At 38.3% G+C, this 21,478-nt stretch overlaps 1 protein-coding gene across 3 annotated transcripts in view; it reads left to right on the top strand.

The window, feature by feature from the left end:
- The window catches only part of cxxc5a (CXXC finger protein 5a), a 128,622-nt gene extending 116,351 nt beyond the window's left edge, over window positions 1–12,271 (top strand). For 2 of the 3 annotated variants that reach the window (XM_034178451.1, XM_034178452.1), the window contains one exon: window positions 11,220–12,271. In XM_034178451.1, coding sequence (XP_034034342.1) covers window positions 11,220–11,264 — 45 coding nt within the window. In that variant the 3' untranslated portion in view covers window positions 11,265–12,271. The remainder of the gene's footprint in view (window positions 1–11,219) is intronic. The other variant, XM_034178453.1, reaches the window with a different exon arrangement.
- Window positions 12,272–21,478: the final 9,207 nt, after the last annotated feature.

The raw sequence follows: 21,478 nt of genomic DNA, 5'->3' as shown, positions 1-21,478 counted from the left end.
GTGATTGATCTCTGCTCCCCTCCACAGCATGTCTTTTTCCTGGTTCTCTCCCTCAGCCCCAACCAGTCCCAGCAGAAGACTGCCCCTCCCTGAGCCTGGTTCTGCTGGAGGTTTCTTCCTGTTAAAAGGGAGTTTTTCCTTCCCACTGTAGCCAAGTGCTTGCTCACAGGGGGTCGTTTTGACCGTTGGGGTTTTACATAATTATTGTATGGCCTTGCCTTACAATATAAGGCGCCTTGGGGCAACTGTTTGTTGTAATTTGGCACTATATAAAAAAAAATTGATTGATTGATTGATTGATAGAAGCTTTTATGCTGATGCTTTTATCCTGACAATCAAAGAAGTACACAGAAAATTTTGCTGAGTAAAATTTACTCTGCTGGGATAACAAGTGATCCCAGGCTAAATAGAGTAAAAAGTAGAATAAAATCAGCTCTATCGGTGTCGATTAGATAGTACTCTATTGATCCCTTGAGAAGACTCCCTCAGACTCCCTTCTACTTATACCAAGTTTGTTCAAGATTGACAAAGATAAATCAAGAAGTTACTATGATGCTTCAAAGTGTGCCCTGATTTGCTTTTCGGCATGCAAAGGTAATGAACGGCGCTTTGTGGAATAGCCTCATTACCAACAAAGGTTCTTAAATTGTGTCGTGTCTACAAATGAATGCTAACATCAGCTAGTTCATAACATTTGGCTTAAGTTACAGTTTGACTAATATTAGCTAATAAAGGAAACATTTACAGGGGTCGAATTAGTACGTGCATGTGCTAGTTTGTGCACGTATTATTCGAGCGGTGCACGTAATTTTATACTGCACTAGCACTGGTGCAAGTAACTTTATCCAAGTTTTATCAACTATAAGCACCAGTAGAATGAACCAATAAAGAAATAAATAAGGGAAAAAAACAATTTCCAGTGTGTTGTCTTTGTCTTCCCTGTGTTTTATGACTCTCACACACGGAGCGAGTTGCTGTGCTCTATTCATTGTGGAAAGCTGACAAACGTCACCAGTGGCGCTGTCCCTGGGTTCACAACATTCTCAGGAGACAATCCCAATTCGGGGAGTTTCATTATTTGCTGCAGGAGCTGCAGCAAATAACTGGAGCTGCAGCAGCTCTAGTTTGAGGACCTCCTGCCCCGTTCGCGTGCGCACATGTAAACAAAAAAAGAAAAAAAAAACTGGCTACCGCTGCGGTTCCTCGCTGCGGTTCATCATTGTGTTATAAACCAGTCATCATTTGTTTTATTATACATCTGTGTAGTTAATAAAATTTTCTTCACGGACGATTCGTTCGCACACGCCAGTGGAAAAAAAAACCTGTCTGCCGCAGCTGCTGCTCTCCCCTCAAACTCTACCCAGAGAGGAACAGTCTGACACATCAGAGGAGGAGTTTTAAGGTTGATATAAGACTGACTTTTGGTTGTGCAAGTAACTTTTTAGGTTAAAAAATGTATTTCGACCCCTGCATTTAGGAACTCAACCCTCTGATTGTCATTGTAAAATTGTTACTCTGCTGCCATTACTGCTCAGATATTTGTGGTGGTCAACTCATACAGAAGTTGTACAGTCATGACCATCACCAACTTGTGAGCTGGTGCATCATCCTGATTAAATAAGATTTTGCCTGTGCGAGATAGACAAAAATAATATCTCATTATTATATCGCTGCGATGTTACGCATGGTCTGATTGGCTGATTTCTTGTCTGATATTTTCCCATGACAGCTGGTCTGGAACACGTATCACTTTCGTTATAAAGCAGAAAGCTAAAACACGATTAGAAAAACCAAGTTGTATATGAACATACTCCATAAATATCTAAACAGCTTCGAAAAAAAACACACAGATTGAAAGCTTACCAGCTAATGACCAGACCATCTGTCTGTAATGGGAATATCAGCATTTTTCACACGGACCGAGCGTTAGCGAGGTCCGTACATCACCTCAGTCTGTACATCACCTCGGTCTGATATTTTCCTGTACTCACGCTCAGTTAATAATCCTTTAATATTTTTTGTGACTTTGCCGATAACAGTAATTCAAAAATATTCTTCAAAATTGTGTTTGTAAGAGTCTTACTGCGACATTAATTGTTGCTTGTTAATGACTTTAATGGACAGAATGTTGAAGGAATACTGTTCTTATTTTTTCCTGAAAACTTAGGCTTTAAAATAAAACAATAGAAAAACATTAATCATAAATCATAAATCATTCTTCTCTACAAGAGTCAAGACAGAAGTCAGACTACCAGAGCAAGAATTTTAGCTGAGGAAGCTTCTGTGATTTGAAGCGAAACGTCCTCACATCAAGCAACCCAGTCCAGTAGAAGATTCAAGCTTCTTCTTCTTAATCATAAATATGACTTTGATCAAATACAGTTTGGTGTGTTGTGCAGGTACCATATTTTCCGGAGTATAAGTTGCATCTGTCAAAAAATGGTGCTTGAAGAGGAGAAAAACATATCATCACCTTCCTAAAATAATGGACTAAGTCATGTTTTGGAAAATATGACCTAGGTCATTATTTTAGGAAGGTGACGATATATAAGTTGCACCGCAGTATATGTCACACTGGCCTGTAAGTTGCACCTTTTTTCTGTGTGTTTAATTTGGGATTTTTTTTATTTTTTTTGCATTGTTGTAGTGTATTTTTTTATTACTAGCATCTATTCTTTTATTTTTGGAGTTTATTTTTTTTGTTGTGCTTTTATTCTTGGGAAAGATCTATATACATAGTTATTATAATTACTGTTATTAATAACAAACTAAATTTTCAGTTTATACGTTACACCAGAGTATAAGTTGCCTCCCAAACTAGTAAAAACGTATACTCTGGCCTGATCTGATACTTCTGGTGACTTATACTCCAGAAATATGGTGACTTATCTGATTTAGGCTTTTCTTTGGCAGCGGAGTCTCAAAGCTTTTCATATTCTTGATGTTCCTTAGTTCGCAGGTGGTTAAACAATTTCAGTTGTTTTTAAAAGCAACATGATCAACGACACCCATCATTTCAAATCCAAATCCACACCATCTCCACTAGTGAGGTTGAGCCACGCTTTTGCAAATCTTCTTCGATTGAGAGGAGATGCCTGTATTCCTTTTCTCTCCTATTTTTAACATTAGTCATGTTAAGAGCTAAGCTAACCTGTGCCTCTGCTGGAGAGAAATCATCTGACTGTGACTCTGCAGCTCTTGCAGTGTTGACAGATGCAGTTGATGATTTACAGTGGCGTCCAGAAGTATTGGAACACTTGTTGTTTAACACATTTTAATTTGTTTAGGCCATTTCAAATACAAAAAAAGAGCAAAAAATACAAAATTTTGTATGGAGTAGATAGTTCTCAAAAACTGAGTAACTGTGCAAGAAGGAGAAGAATGAGGAAAGCCACCAAGACACTCAGAAGTAGTTATACGGATCATCATGTCTGCCATAAGGACCCCTAGAATCATGGGCGCCACCATTTTGAATGGTCATAGTTGCTCCTGGTGTGTAGTGAGTACCTTGTATGGCAGCACCCTCACATCGGGGTGAATGTGAGGCATTGATTGTAAAGCGCTTTTAGCGTCTGATGCATATGGAAAAGTGCTAAATAAATGCAGTCCATTTACAATCGACGTGATATATATAAACCTATGTCAATGTTCAGTCCAAGGCTTTTCCTTAGTTATATTAGACTTCTCTGGCTGTTATTGGAGAAATTGTGCATAGTGGTTTTTTTTTTTTGCATTTTGTATCACCAGTTATACAGCTTCACGATGAAGTGGTATAGAGGAGGATTTTCTTAAAAAGAAGACCTGAAAGTTCAGCTACAATTTGCCAGAAGGTACATTGGAGATGCAAGCCTAGATTTGATGTTTTGGTAAAAGAAAATCCTCGGCAGTTGCTAGTAGTTGTTTGTATCCAACAATAAATATGATGTTACATTCCCCACAGATGAAACATCCTTGGTTTCCTTTGGGGGGAAACCAAGGATCCATATATCCACATCCAGTGGGTGTTTCAACAAGACAATGACCCCAAGCACACTAGTAAATGAGCAAAATGTTGGTTCCAAACCAACAAAATTAATGCCTCGCAGATGTGAAGAAATCATGAAAAACTGTGGTTATACAACTAAATACTAGTTTAGTGATTCACAGGTTTGCTAAAAAAGCAGTTTCAACATAATAGTTTTGAGTTTGTAGCGTCAACAGCAGATGCTACTATTATTGTGAACACCCCCTTTTCTACTTTTTTTAACTAATAGCCCAATTTCATAGCCTTAACCCCTTAACGCCCATAGTCGCATATATACTACAATCTCTGACTCAAATATGCAACTTACCAAATTGACCTGTATGCCCGTTGTCACATATTTGCAACATACCATCATTATTATTATAACATTAGAACATAAAGTCATTACCAGAATACCCAATATTACTATCTAGTTTTTGTGCAAAAGTGAAATTAATAATCTCAACATTATTTACCATCTACTTAAAGGCAAAAACACACACAAAACATTTTTCAGCTGTAGAAATTCGGGCGTTAAGGGGTTAAGAGTGTGCATATCATGAATGCTTGGTTTTGTTGGATTTGTGAGAATCTACTGAGTCTGCTGGTACCTTATTTCCCATATAACAATAAGAAATATACTCAAAACCTGGATTAATCTTTTTAGTCACATAGCACTACTATTATTCTGAACACTACTGTATATGTGTAGTTGATAAAATTTGAGTTTAAATGTTTTTAGCCAAGGCATATGTCCACAACAGTACATATATCCTGTCTCCTTTTTCTTTCCTGCTGTGCATCTAAAAGAATGCTAAGAGTTTTGTGCAATCTGTCATGAACAATCCCTATGTAAAAGAGATGAAAGACAGTCAACCATGTCCCAGCTCATGGAAATCGGCAAGATTATGGGAAGAGACAAAATTGTGTGCAGGAAAAAGAGGAAGTGTCTGAGACAGGAATTTGAAGCCAAGACGGAGCTGGAGGGAAATAGTGTTGCAGAAGGCAGGAATGTGTGCATTCTGCTGTTGGTTCCATGCTCTGCTTTTATTAAAACACAAGAACTCATATTCAGCTTCTAATGTTGACATCTACTTATAATATATATATATATATATATATATATATATATATATATATATATATATATATATATATATATAACGGAGGCCAGTAGGTGTCGCTGTGCAGATGTAGTTAGTAAACCTCACTCCCAACAGCTCAAAAGGATTCTCTGGTCACGAGGCCAGAGCCCTGGGTTTTAGTCTTCTGGTTAGAGAGTCCGACTCCCATGCCGGAAATCATGAGTTCGCGTCCCGAGGGGAGCGAATGGGCGGAGTCATAACAACACATTGCATAGTGCAGACGCTACATACATATATATATATATATATATATCACATCACCTTGGGTTGGGTGATGTCAGCTTAATTAAAAAATCAGAATGTCTAGGGTAAAATATTGTGATGGATGATGAAATCGTGTGTGTGTGTAAAATTGTAAAATGTCTACTCACAAATTCAATAAATAAATATGTTTTTTACTTATTTACTATTACCAATGTACAAAAGACAGCAAAAGTCTTTACATCCAGGCAGGCGTACTCTTCTTTTTGTTTTAGATCGATTTTTTTTCTGTGCTCGGCAAGACACCTATGCACCAAGTTGTATAGGTTGTAGAGCACAGTAAATTCACACATGGTTTGTGACGGCCATATTTCCATGCAACTACAAGCAGGTGATCTTTTCTTGATACCTCAGATTAATTTTTTTTTTTTGCATTTTGCTGGAGGATGTCTGACCTGCTCATTTCAGTATACTAACATCATCATGGTCATAGACAGTTTATATTGTATACAGATTGTCTTCTGTGAAGATCTCAAAACTGTTGTGAATATTGTGTTGATTGTTGGGCTTTGTCATTGTTGTGCCAGTTGTACCTCCAAGAATGATGTTTGCAGTATTTATCAAGATGGTTCTTAATAATGTTAAGGGTTGAGGCAATGACCACTTAGTCAAACAAGAAGTTCAAAGACCCAAAGAAAGGAAATTGGATGTCAGTTTCATTCTTGACAATTTCAGCTTGAAGTTGTTTCTTCAAATGTTCCCAGCAGTGGATCACTTTAACACCCCCCTTTACACCAAGTCCATGACCAAGTTGAGATAGAAAAATGGCCTCTGGTATGGTAAATGATTACGAAACTCATCATTTGTTGCAATTTGAATTGTAACTGATAACAGAAATTACTTACTTGCACTTGATCATCTTGACTGTTAGAATTATTCATTTGAATACAATATTTATTTTGACACTGCAATCTTTGTGGCTGTGTTTTTGTCACATGAAGGCATCTTTATGGCTGTTTTGGCTTAACATGCCATGGATTTACCTCAGTTCCTCTAAATATACAAGACTGTGGCTTATCATCACAAAGCACACTTAAGTTGATCATGTGTGGCACAAGCACACACACATCTTGTCTACCTCACCAGTCTCAGCTCCCACAAAACATCAACTGCATCAAGAAACAATCACAAATATATTCAGCTGTAAAGATTCCCGGTGACATTAAAGTGACTCAGTTCAGACTTGATGAAATCTATTAATAAAATTCTGCAAGTATTAACAAAAGTCATGTATTAATTAGGCTGACTGCTTTATATGGCATCATAATTGTAATTGTACATATCATTCAATAAGTGTAAGTATAAAATGTTATAATTGTAGTCATAATTGCAATGATGAAGAATAAGTAAGTTCTATATATAGGCCCTGACATTCACTCTTGCTGGTGATTATGCCCAGATTCCAGAGCATGAAGGGAGTGAGAGTCTACAACTCCCCTTGGATGGGATACCTGTCTGATTCAGGTTACTTACCCAACCGAGGCCAATACCCATTTACAGGTGGGTGGACTGAGACGATTGAGGTGAATTGTTTTGTTCAACAGGTAGCTTGACCAGAGATTGAACCCAGGTCTATGTATTGGTTTCCAAATTTCAAATCACAATGATCTGCCTCCTGGTTCATTTATACTGCAAAGACTTTTAAGAGGTTAAAAAGTCACATTGTGTTCCTGTTTTTATGGTATGATCTTGCAGACATTAGCGTGGTGATGTCACTTCATTTTCTGCTACATATAACACCTTTATCATATATTATGCAAAAGATAGCGAGAAATAAACACTTCGAAAACTGGAAATGCTGTTTTTGTAACCTGATAACACCTGGGGAGTGATTTACAAGACATTTAGTGGATATTAGCGTGGTGACGTCACTTCCTGATGCAACTCCACATTGCATGAAGAAGTGAGGCAGGGGTGGGGTTTGAACTGGGAACCTCCTGCACTAACCACTTGGCCACCATCCCTGCCCCAGGAGGTCACTTTAGAAGCATTTGTTATCCCTCTGATCACCATAAATGATGCCTGTCAGCTTACAGAGCATGGTCACAGCTTGCGCGGAAAAACATCAGTCATGTTGCAGAAGTGTGATTTAACTAAAAAAAAAAAGTCTTTCTCTGCATCTTATATTCCATTTGCAGAGATAAACAGTCATTTTCTGTGAAGCTCGGCGCTGCAGTGGCCCAGTCACTAGTTCCATTTTCACTAATTCCCCGACACTCATTCATGGCACAGTCTTACAGTCACCCAAGGTGATCTCAAGACTCAAAATCCCAGCATGCCTTTTGACGCATGACATGATGATCTCATGGGCCAACACATAGGCACATGTCTCAGGTACAAGAGTCTGATTGGAAAGGTAGTACGTTTTATGTTTTAAACAGAATAAAAGCCACTTCTTAAACTTTTAAAGTGGCAATGAAGCTGGAGGATGTGTGACACCTCCTTCCTTTTCCATTGCATAGGTGTGACTGTGTGCGTTTGTGTTGCTTTGCGCTCGCAGTATGTAGATTTCCTCATTAAGCCTTGCTGCAGCTGCAGCGTGAATGCGACTCCTCCGTGCATGAGAATTTGATTTTAACAGCCTCACTGTTTGGTGTGATTTCGGGGGTGTATTGTGTGAGTGTTGGTTAACGTGCCACCATGTGTGTGGAGGTGTGCGACTGTACTTGAATACATATTGGTTCGGTGTGAGAGCGTGTGGGGGTGCATACATGTTTGCTGAGCTCCTCCTGCTTCGCTCCAGGCAGAGATGCCTAACGGAGGATTCGGTGCTGCACTGGAGTTGCACTTTGCAGGATGCTGATTGCGCCGCAGTTGTACAGGCGGCTCTCCTCGCTTCCGACTGGGAGGTTGCTGCTCCGTCCTGCATCCGTATACATGTACGCTGCCTTTGCTTAGTACAACGAGGAGTAGAAAGCAAGTCCACCACTGATGATGCAGTGGAAAAGTGATGCACGTGGTGGCTAAATAATATATGTAGCGTATTGGATTTTGTGTGACTGTAGCTCGTTCCTGTGGTGCTACTGAGGGGAGCAGAGATTACACACATACAGTCACGTCCATAAGTATAGCTGGACAATGACACAATGTTTAAAATTGCCTCTGTGGAGTGAAAATCAAATAACTGTGTGTTTGTAGTGTAGACCTTTACTTTTGATTGAAGGGCTTTAATAAAAAATATCACATTAACTATTTAGGAATTATGGCTGTTTATCCACACAATACTTCCATTCTTAGAGTCCATAAGTAATTAGATAAACTAAATATCAGGATCAGTTTTATTACAAATGATCACTTTTACAGCGAGTTTTCTTGAGACAAGTCAGGGGATGGATACTTGAACATTTAGCACTGGGTGGTAAATTTGTCTATAGTAGACAGTCCTCAACAACTGAGTGAGCGTGCAAGAAGGAGACTAGTGAGGGAAGCCACCAAGACACTCAGACAGCTAGGGAGTAGCTATAGCAGGGATGAAAAAAAACTCCACTTTTTGGCAGATTTCCACTTTTTTGCCAGTTGCCTGGGTCATTTTTGAGATCAGTGATCAGTAGGAAGCGCAGGGAGCGTTCTGTGCGGAATTTACTGTTTTTTACATCAGGCACTTTGGGCAGTTAATAAGGGGTTCTCTGGGTTTTTGAGCTGTGAGAGCGCTCCTTTTTCTCTTATTTTTTCTCTGCTGAACCTTAAAGAGCATATGTCTGTGAGTAATATTTACATTTTTATGTTAAACTGACCTGTTATGGTCTTCTGAAACAGTTGATGTAGTTTTTAACTTAAAAACAGGAGTGATGCTAACGCGTTGGCATGTCCACTCATCAGCTTAGCATTAGAGTCAAATCCATTAAAATTGTAATTTATTTATATTTATGTATTGTAATCATAACATAATAACAAATAAAACAACAACAGACAATATAAAGTTCATTTAGAAAGGACTGGGAAGACGTCTAAACTTAACAATCATGATAATAATAATAATAATAATAATAGCAGCAAGAGCAATAATAATAATAAGGCTAGAATTCAATTTTAGAAAAAGACAAAGACCAAAAGAACCTGATAAAACTAAACACAACAGAAAAAGCCAACTAACAATGTACATAAATAAATATAGAAATCAATAAATACCTGTTTCCTGTGAACACCTAGTGACTCTCACACCCCCACTTCATCCCTGTGTCCTGTGAAAACACATTTTTTATATTTTGTTTTAAACTGTTGAATGTTTAGACGCTGCTTTAACTCCTCACCCACACCGTTCAACAGTATCACCCCACAAACTGAAATGAACAATCTTTACTTAATTAATTTTAAAGTTCTTTTTCCCTCTTAACTGATATTGAACAATTTCTGTATGTTGTTTGGTAAAAGGTTATTTTTTGCTTTGTACAAGGTCTGTGCTGTTTGGAATTTTACTGTCTGTTAATTTTAATATTTTTGACTTTAAGATGAGTGAGTGTGTGGTCTTGATAGCTGACATTATGAATGACCTGTATTGCCCTTTTTTGAAGAATAGTTAGTGATTTTATTGACCTTGTGTAGTTTTTGCCCCAGATCTCTACACAGTATTTGAAATCGGGTAAGACAGTGGAACAGTGTAGGATGCAGAGTGATTTGTGATCCAGAACATGTTTTGCTTTGTTTTGCACTGAAATGCTTCTTGATAATTTGGTTTGTATATATTTGATGTGTGGTTTCCGATTGATTTTCTCATGTATTATTGCCCAAAGAAATTTATTTTCATTAACCCTTATAATCTTTTTCAAGTTTTCAAGTTCAAGTTTTTTCTACCAAAATGGGTGATGCACTCACTGCACTTTATTGTCTGGAATAGTCCCAGATTGCATTTCAGAGCTTCTAGAATTCATTTTTTTGGGGTGGGGGGTTAAAGTTTGGATTTCAGCTTTTTTTGTTGTTCCCTGAGCATGTTGCTGTGCTGGGAGAAAGTGTGTGCTGTGCAACTATTGTCTGTATACAGCTTCATGGTGGAGTGGCACAGAGAAGGATTATCTAAACAGGTCATTGTACCACAAGCCTACATCTGATCTGTTTTTTTTTTAAATGAAAAACCTTCCCTGATCCATGCCACCATGAAGCTGGTGATGCAACAGACAAAAGTTGCTGTGCACAGTTTCTCCAGTCACAAACAGAAGCCTATAACTCTTTCAGAGATGTCTGCATATGTTGGTGGCTTCCCTCACTAGCCTCCTCACACAGTCACTCAGTTTTTGAGAACAGACAGACTTTGCTCACAGAACCATACAGTTCGCATTTCTTAATGACTGCTGTAAATGAAGCCCCAGACATATGACTTGGAAATGTTCATGTATCAACTCCTCACTTGTTGAAAGAAAACTGGCTGTAAAAGTGATGGTTTACATTCAAAATAATCTTAATATTTAGTTTGTCTGATTACTTATTGACTCCAAAAATGGAGTTATATGTGTACAAATGATCATAATTCATAAATGTTTCATGTGATATTTTTTGTCAGTAAGCACATCTTGATTTGATTATTTCATGTTAACTTCAATGTGGCGGCATCCAGATGCAAAATTACTAATATTGCGGAATATTCCAACTGTACTTATGGACCTGACTGCGGTCCTCATCCAAATAACGAATAAAGATTACCAAAGAGTGAGTGCATTTAGGCATTAGCTGAATAGAGTATTTGCGTTTAGTGTCTTTGTAATTGTATTTATGAGATAAAAACAGGCTGCATTTCATTAACAATTTGAACCTTCTCTCCCCTGTTCCTCCTCCTCTCTGCTCCCCTTCCATCCCTGTCTGTCTAATGTTTCTCCAAGAAGGTGATGCTTCCTACAGGAGCAGCGTTCCGGTGGTTCCAGTAGGATTCCTCCTTCTCCTCCTCTGCTCCCGACCCAAAGCTCTCTGCCATCAAGTGCAATGCCAACTCCTGGAATGTCTCCGGAACAGACACTGACTACTAAACAAACAAGCGACAAATAACATGAAAAATAAATAAATAAATAAAAAAGAAAACATTTTCAGTCGGGTAATGGATGCACCTACTTATTCCTTGAACCAAAAATGAAATGTAAACAAAAGCATCTATGGCAACTTTCATTCCATTTTTCTATGATTTCCACTTTGGTACCTTTTTTTTTCCTTTGGTCATCTAAACATGGAACTGTTCCTTGCCAGAAACAAAACCGATGGACTGAGTGTGGACAATCAGCTAATTTCTGTGTTTGGTGTTAATGTTGTTCATGTGTGGAAAGATACAGTACTTGTGTAGAGAATGTAAATTTACAGCTATATTTTAAAACTAGTGGCTAATGGCAAACATTATTGTAATTCTTCACCATTATTAAACCCTCGTCTATTTTATCATGCATTTTGTCAAAGCAGTTTTGAAACAGGTCAGTGGTCATTGTTTAAAAAAAGACAGAGAAGAAGAAGAAGAAATTTTGATGCCGTAGATTTTGAAATGAAAGTGAAACTTGATATTTGGAGAGACTCTTTGCTGGGTTGAGGATAGTGTTTGCCAGAAGTGTCACTGTAATCTGCTCAATCTCCCAAATCGACTCTCATCTGCATTTTTAAACTTTTGTGAAACTGGCAGCCTTACGTTACTGCGGCCCGACTGAGCACGTGCCAATACTGCTCAGGGCCAAAGCACTAAGAGACAGCACTTGCTCTGAGTCTACCCTACTGAACGCACTGAGACAAGATTACATTTTTTATTATTATTATTGGTTTGTTTTATTTTCATTATTTCTTTATGTTGCTGGGGAGCTGCAGCTTTTTAAAAAAAATAACCAATCTTTGTATTCGTTTAGACAATTGGACTGGTTTTGTGAATAAAAAGGAATGCATGTATTTGTGTCAAAACTTACACTTCTGATGTTTGTCTACTTACCTATTAACATGTTTTATTTTGAAGAACACTGTTTAAAAAAAGAAGGCTTTTGCTAGGGATGTCCCGATCAGGTTTTTTGGCCCCGATCCGATTCCGAGTCATCAGATTTTGAGTATCTGCCGATACCGAGTCCCGATCCGATACTTTAAAAACTGAATGATCAGTGAACAAATGCTAAATATATAATATTTTTTATTTTAATCACCTTATTTTATTATTTATCACTTAAACAGTGCACTTCTCCTTGAGGTAGCTTGAACAATCAAGTAATAATCTACCGGACTTAAAAAATGTACAAATTTCCATGTTACTTTATTTGGCTAAAAATAAATGTCCAAGGTTCCTTATGTTAAACAAGAAATTATCTAATCTGAAATAACAGGTGGTTTTAATTTACAGATGAAAGGTTTCTAAAGAACCATTTATTGATTTAGCTATTTTAATTACAAGTGTTCTAAACTTTTTTTAACAGTAATCAGAAATTTTGAGGTAACAACAAAAAACATTTCCAAGGATTTTTCTTCAGAAAACTGCTCTATAAATGAGCAATCCTGTGACATGTTTCTGTTTTGTACAGATCAGTGGTTTCTGCCACTAGTCTTCCGTGTTTTGGCCTGACGCGTCGTTCCTATTGGACAGCGCAAAGCTACATCACAGCTCAGAGTGTCGAAAGTTGGATTGTGTTGAACTTTGACCGCGTCAGCCTGCCGACAAGCGGCAATGAGCGCTCCTGTCAGAAGCATTGCTTTAGCTTGGCTTTTGATGCAATGCGTCTGACTCCTCTAAAAAGCAACGCATGTCATTGAAAATAATGCTTTTTAGACCGATTCCTGACGCTTCCAAACCTGTTCAATGTGAAAGGCCCACGCATCTAAAAAGCAACGCGTCTCATTGAAAATAATGCTTTTTAGATCAATTCTTGACGCCGCTGACGCTTCTGACGTGTGAAAGGCCCATTAATGCAATAATGAGCTTGAAATAGCGCTGATCAAAATAATGAGGATAAAATCTATATCAGATTCCTGTTTGGAATGTAACGTCCGATTTCGATCAAGTCTGAAACCACATGATCGGGCCCGGTTTCCAATCACGTGATTGGATCGGGACATCCCTACTTTTTGCTATAGCTTTAAATAGTGCCCAGGCTGGCTTTAAGTTTTAAGCTGAGTTGAACTTGAAAAAACAAGTTGGGGTAACGTTTATGATTCACAGTTATAAATTATATTTCAAGGAAAAAAAACAACTCACAGTATGGAAAAAAGCACAAAATGTCTTACGTCTTCACTCACATTGTTTTTAATCCTGACCTCTACTGATGCAACAATAATTCACCGATATGATTCAGAAATTGGTTTGAATGTTTTCTTGCGGTGAGTTTGCAGGTTGAATTCGGCCCTTGCCTGTCATAGTTTTGTTTCCCTTCAGGTTTTTCCTCCTTTGGTCATGGGGGTTCATGCTGCCTTGCCTTCTCTTGATATTAGCAATATGTATGATCCTCCATTTCACAAAAATGACAGTTCTCCAACTGCACTAGCAACCAGTGGACAGTGCATAGGGCAGCAACTACTGATTCCTCTTATTTTCTCTGCAATCCCCTGATGGAGTAAGTATGTCTCTTTTGGGCTACTGTATCAACAGGGCAGTGCTCCATGAGGGGGTCCACTCCCATGTAGATAAAAATGCCCCATTCTAAGCTTACTAAATGAAAACAACAAACAAACCCCTAATTCATATTTTCAGGACATTCATTAAACACCACTGAACAGATGGTTATGAACGCTATATTCCATTTGTGCTAAGAAACAGCCCTAAATCATACACAGTGTAGCTTTAAAGGAAAAGATGCAACTATATAAATACACAAAACCCTGGATTTATCTTAATTTACTGAAAACTCATCAACTGTTTTTTTTTTTTTTTTTTTTTTTTTATTTAAGGAGGGGTTTAGTGAAGGGCTTATACTACTTTGGCATCTTCAGAGTGTTGTAAAATTAGAAAAGGTCAGTGCAATACTCAAGACTGGTCACATCATTAAATCAAAAGTTAAGAGTTTAATAAAGTTTTTTTTTTTAAATAAGGACTGAAAGTTGCACTCTCAAAAAGGAACTGCTGTCTCAACGAGAACTTAGTTATTTCAACTTTCAAATGAGTTGATGCCACAAGACCTCTAGTTAAGTTGAAATAACTACAAAAATCTATACAAATTGTTTCTCATTGAGACAGTGGTTCATTTTTAAGAGTGTGGATAAAAGCCTGGATGTTTTTATGCTGAGCAAGATGGTAAATAGACACAGTAGTAGTATGAAAAATGAACTGGTGAGATGGTGTGGTGAAACCTGTCCAGGTTACAAACAATCTGGATACGAGTAAGTAGTTCTGAAATTATATATTTCTATATTCAGGCAGTGGAGCACTTTTTAAATATGTGTTGCTGACTATAAATCCACCAATCAGTAATTTGTGACTATACAGTAGTGTTCAGAATAACAGTAGTGCTATGTGCCTAAAAAGATTAATGCAGGTTTTGAGTATATTTCTTATCGTTACATGGGAAACAAGGTACCAGTAGATTCAGTAGATTCTCACAAATCCAACAAGACCAAGCATTCATGACATGCACACTCTTAAGGCTATGAAATTGGGCTATTAGTAAAAAAAGTAGAAAAGGGGGTGTTCACAGTAATAGCATCTGCTGTTGACGCTACAAACTCAAAACTATTATGTTCAAACTGTTTTAGCAATCCTGTGAATCACTAAACTAGTATTTAGTTGTATAACCACAGTTTTTCATGATTTCTTCACATCTGCGAGGCATTAATTTTGTTGGTTTGGAACCACGATTTTGCTCATTTACTAGTGTGCTTGGGGTCATTGTCTTGTTGAAACACCCATTTCAAGGGCATGTCCTCTTCAGCATAAGGCAACATGACCTCTTCAAGTATTTTGACATATCCAAACTGATCCATGATACCTGGTATGTGATATATAGGCCCAACACCATAGTAGGAGAAACATGCCCATATCATGATGCTTGCACCACCATGCTTCACTGTCTTCACTGTGAACTGTGGCTTGAATTCAGAGTTTGGGGGTCGTCTCACAAACTGTCTGCGGCCCTTGGATCCAGAAAGAACAATTTTACTCTCATCAGTCCACAAAATATTCCTCCATTTCTCTTTAGGCCAGTTGATGTGTTCTTTGGCAAATTGTAACCTCTTCTGCACGTCTTTTATTTAACAGAGGGACTTTGCGGGGATTCTTGCAAATAAATTAGCTTCACACAGGCGTCTTCTAACTGTCACAGCACTTACAGGTAACTCCAGACTGTCTTTGTTCATCCTGGAGCTGATCAATGGGTGAGCCTTTGCCATTCTGGTTATTCTATCCATTTTGATGGTTGATTTCCGTTTTCTTCCATGCGTCTGTTTTTTTTTTTTTTGTCCATTTTAAAGCATTGTAGATCACTGTAGATGAACAGCCTATAATATTTTGCAAAGTTAAGTAAGTATAAGTTTTCCCCTCTCCAATCAACTTTTTAATCAAACTACGCTGTTCTTCTGAACAATGTCTTGAACGTCCCATTTTCATCAGGCTTTCAAAGAGAAAAGCATGTTCAACAGGTGCTGGCTTCATCCTTACATAGTGGACACCTGATTCACACCTGTTTGTTCCACAAAATTGACGAACTCACTGACTGAATGCCACACTACTATTATTGTGAACACCCCCTTTTCTACTTTATTTTTACTAATAGCCCAATTTCATAGCCTTAAGAGTGTGCATATCATGAATGCTTGGTCTTGTTGGATTCGTGAGAATCTTCTGAATCTGCTGGTACATTGTTTCCCATGTAACAATAAGAAATATACTCAAAACCTGGATTAATCTTTAGTCACATAGCACTACTATTATTCTGAACACTACTGTAACTAAAAGATGTGATTCTGTGTTGGTCGAATCATTTTAAAAATTTACCCAACTTGTCTTATTAAGATTGGTCAACATAAAACTTTAAATCAACCCCGAAACGTCATTTTTTTAAGTTAAAAGAAGCCCCCCCCCACCCTGAGAACATTTGGTTGTACAAAAAGAACCAGTAAGCATACATTCAAACCCATCCTGAAAAATCAGTTGCAAGATCCCGACCTGAGCAGAAAAGGAATTTGGCTGGTGTTCATGATGTCTGTGGTTTTACTGAGATATTTCTCTTGCAGCCTTTGTTGTAATATATGCCTTTAGTGGAATGACTGATGGAGCCTTGCTTTGCAAAAATGGAACCAAAATTGTTTAAAAGATGTTTGAATAAGAGCATTTTCGACTGTAGTGTTTCTTCAAAATGCATGAACCATGTACAAAGCCTTTCAAATTCCCTGACATTCCCTCTACACCTTTATACTGCAAAAAAAAAAAAAAAAAAAAAAATATATATATATATATATATATATATATATGTGTGTGTATGTATATATATATATATATATATATATATATAAATGTAATTAACAGTGATTGTTAAAAATTAACATTAATCCTAATTGCCCACAATTCTTGCTGGTTCTGAGTTCAAGATATACTTTGGATAATATTAAAATATAATATTATAAACACTATAGAGGGTAACACTGTTTGTGCAATTGTTTGGGCATTGCTTATAGGAATACCACAGACAAAAGCTTCAGGTTTGGGTTGGACCGCCACAAAGTTCTGGTTATGAAACGACTGTTATAGTACCACCAATGAAAACTTGAAGCATGTGTCTATAATTTGTCTCAACACTTATGGTTAAACCTTCCCTATCTCCGGCCAAGTCCTCGAACTTTTCCAGGGGATACTGAGGTGTTCCCAAGTGAGCTGGTAAATATAATCCCTCCATTGTGCCCTGGTTCTTCCCTGGGGCCTCCTCCAAGTTGGAGGTGCCTGGAAGACCTCCCTTGGAAGATGACCACAGGGCACCCTTATCAAATGTCCGACTCTCCTCAGCTGGCTTCTTTTGATGTGAAGAAGCAGCGGCTCTACTCCGAGTCCTTCCTGGATAGTCGAGCTTCTCATCCTATCATGGAGTGTAAGCCCAGTTACCCGACAGAGGAATCTCAGTTCTGCTGTTTGTTTCTTCTTCTTTCGGTCATTTTTCAAAAGTTCATGACTATAGTGGAGGATGGGAGCATAAATCAAGTGGTAAATTGAGAGTCTCACCTTTTGGCTCCATTGAAATTTGAGTTGAGAATTTAATTACAACAGTAGAGAGTTTTTATTTCTCTCTGTCTGAGGCACTGACGAAACCTTTGATGGATTCTGGCCCTGCACCCCAGGGTGCCAGACTGACATCAGGATGCACCGGTGACTGGAAATGGTACCTCTTCGGGGCCTAACAGTGCTGGACATGGACACGTAGATTAGGGCCCAAAATTGACTACTTCTTTAGTTTCAATTAAGGACTCTGTGTTTGTTGGTCTTCTGTTTTTTTTTTTTCTGTTTCTGTTTTTCCATTTCTTGTGTTTATTAAGAAATTCTTGTAAAATCTGTAAAAACCTTGTATTAGAATGGCCTACGTAGTGGGTCACCCCTCTGAGTCTGGTTTGCTTGAGGTTTCTTCCTCATTACGACCAGAGGGAATCATTCCTTACCATTGTTGCCTGAGTGCTGGCTCGGGGGGTTATTAGACATTACTTGTGTGAAGTGCCTTGAAGCAATACTGTTGTGATTTGGCATTATACAATGCTAATATGATCAAGGTTAAGAAATAGCTCTCATCACTATGAAAAATTCAATGCCTCGAGAGTTAAAATCAGTATTTGACATGACATTTCCAGTCCTAAAACCAATCTTAATACAGAAAATTGTCAAATTGTCAATGAGTACATAACAGTGTGGTATCAAACCAAGGCAAATACTGAATCTTCTTGGTTGAGGTGAAATTTTCTGACTTCAACCTTTTGTCCAGCTTGGTCATGAAATGTAATATAAAAGCCAAGATGATGGGTTGCATAAGTAATGGGCCCCTTTGGTATAATACCTGTAAATAATCAGTTTTATTGACAGTTTCCGTCAGACGAGTCAGTGGATGGATACATGAACATTTCCAAGTCACTGAATATGTCTTGGACTTTATTTACATCAGTTATGAAAAAATACAAACAGTATGGCACTCTATGGTAAATCTGTGTGGAGTAGACAGTTTGTCGAATGAACCTATGACGACTGCACAGGTAAGCAACAGGTGCAGAATTGTGATGGTGCTTTATACTCTGCATGCAACGTAGCGTATTTTGTAAAGTATGAAAGAGATAATATACAAAAATGAAAAAAGGGTGAAATGTCTCCTGAAGGTCTTCACAAACTGCTCCACTTCCAAGATGTTGCACCATGCAGGGGTGACGTTTGGGGATATGTGTATGACTTTTTTTTTTTCATGGTTGTACTGGTGTTAACATGCCCACTGGATGGCAGGATCAGCATATAATGCATAGAAACAAAATAATTCCCTTTTCACAGTGAATTAGTCAATTAATATGCTTGTACGTCCATATTTATTTACATATTTGTATATGAAATATGAAAGGTCCCACTTTGGTAAATTATTTTCTATGTTGTTTTTGTACATTACACTAATTAAAGTGAGACTCCTGATCAAAAAATGTACCACAGTACCCCACATACATCACAGAGAGACCGCATAGAACCTAATGGTTTGGGATGGTGCAGTCTCCCATTTGTTTTGGGCAACAAAAAGAAGAAGGAAAAGTAAAAAGAAGAAGAAACAAGCAACAAGGATGAAAAAAAATTAAGATGCAACAGCAAGAACCAACAAGGAAATACTTGCATAGGAGAATGATTCATAACCAAGTAGGGCGTAAAAGTCCCCTGCAAACATCATGAAGAGACTACACAGACTACTGCTAGACTGGTGTCTTCTCATTCATTAGAATGGGCAGCAAGAAAGAAGCAGCAAAGAAAGAAGGAAAACAGAAAGAATGAAAATGAAGCAAAAGGGAAATTAGTTACACAGGAAAAAGACACGAACAGAAAACATACAGAAACTCCATAGACATGGACATCATGGAGAGACTACACAGTCTGATGGTGATCATCCACATAGAAATGAATTGTACAGGAGAAAGACTTATAGCCAAAGTCAAAGGTTCTCCTACTGCTACAAAGTCAAAGGCAAAGGTACTGAGATTCCCCCACAGACATCATGGAATAGCTATAGCCTCCCTCACAACTTGCCGTATGTGCTGTTATGGGCAGCTTAAGGGTGAAAAATGGCCAAACCGTACATGAGACATGCGCATCACATGTATGTCTTTCGCGCCGTGGAAAGGCGCAGATTGCCATGAAAACCTTCATTACTGCACAAATTGTACAGGTCAAGAATGCATGTACTGCCGTTGTACGACTGACCCAAATCAGGAACATGGCTAGTATGGGCTGTGCAATGACAGTAAGACACACAATCGTTGCACAGGTGCCATTTGTCAGAAGTTCTATACTCCACACCTGCTATTTGTGCACCTGCAAGACAGAAGTACATCTCACTCTCCACCCCTATTTGTGGTGTGCATGCAGCGCATGCAACCCGCACGCCACACAAGTCGCTAGACTGGGTATATATATTGGGAAGATGGTGTAGCATGTAGCATTGTAGAATGGACTTTATTTTATAGTACGCCAGCTGATATCCAGCAAGATTATCATAAAGTTTTGTGCATGTTCAAAACATGAGCAACTAAGTGGAGTACTCTCTCTCTCTCCCTTTCTCTCTCTGCCTCTGTCTCTTTTTCTTTCAGCAAGGAGGTACGGCAGAGTTTATTGATGTCCTGGCTCATGAACATTAAGGAAATATGACGTTATGCTTTGAGACAACACTCAGATCCTACATAAATGTGACCTCCGTGGTGATAAGTGCTGGTGCGTAGCACAATATGAGACACGGACCCACAGTGGGTGTTTTCCCTCAATGCTTTCAGCACCTTGGACAGCAGCGCAGCCCGAGCATGGCATAGTTGGACAAGGTGCCGTGGGTATGTTTTGCTGCATGCGCAGATATGGAACGATGATGGTTACCTGTTTTAATGTGACCCCCCCATAATCTAACACACATTTATTTTTGTTTTTTAAAAGAGAGGAGATGTGATCAACTGAAAGGCACTGTCCAACATGCTGAAAGTGAAGAGCTGTCAGCACATGCTTACAGGTAGGGATGCACCAATACCACTTTTTTCCAGACTGAGTACAAGACACAAATAATGATAACATTACAGTTTTATGATGACTTTGAAAACATGTTTTATTCATCAGTTGTTCCTTACTTTTTGACTGTAACTGCTACCAATATCATTAGCTTTGTTTTTATTTACAAACATTTTACTTAAATCATGTAACATCACTTTTTGACTACAACAAATTGTCCTTTAACATTAATCATGTGTTTCTTAACAAACATGACACTGCCAGACATCTAACTGAAATGTAACTGTGGACTTCAGGGCTGTATATAGGAATGTGAAAGTGGGGGTTCAAATCCTTGAGTTGGGGGTCCAGTGGGCCACAGGGCCCCCGGTGGGGTCGAGGGGCAACGCCCTTGTGGGGAGCTCAGGGGGGGTGAAGCCCCCTGAAGCAGAAGCTTTTTGAGGATTTCAAGGGGTAAAAAGCTACATAAATTTCATTTGAAACCTAAAATGTATCATTTTAGGAAATACATTTTTATATACAAATAGTCCTTGCTTGGGACTGGATCAGTTGCCATAAGAACCACCCAGGAAGAACCAAGATAACATTAATGCAAACTTTATACCTGAAAAAACTCACACATGCGCACGAAGGTTCAAGCTTGGCTGATGCAAGTGCACATGATTCAAATCCATATAGTTTTTACAAAAAATAAAAAGGTCGGATAGTTTTCTAACAGACCTAGTATTTAGCGGTATTAATATTCGTGTTTACATTATGAATATGTACGTATATGTACGTTATATATTAAAATAGCGGTATTTAATTTGGCGACCTTGTTTAACTCGCGAAATTCGCATAAATCCCACGCGAATATTTGCACCTTTACAGTATTTCCAACAGGAAGGAGAAGCTCCCTTTACTTCTCAGCTTATACAAACGTGTTTTTACAAACCAGACAAGTGTAATTGTGTGTCTACATGGGTATTTACAAGCTTACTATTTTGTGGGGGC

The sequence above is a fragment of the Thalassophryne amazonica genome, chromosome 9 (genome assembly GCF_902500255.1).
Source record: "Thalassophryne amazonica chromosome 9, fThaAma1.1, whole genome shotgun sequence".
In the NCBI taxonomy this organism is placed as follows: domain Eukaryota; kingdom Metazoa; phylum Chordata; class Actinopteri; order Batrachoidiformes; family Batrachoididae; genus Thalassophryne; species Thalassophryne amazonica.
The sequence above is the reverse complement of the archived record's forward strand: the minus strand, read 5'-3'. Positions and strand labels throughout refer to the sequence as shown.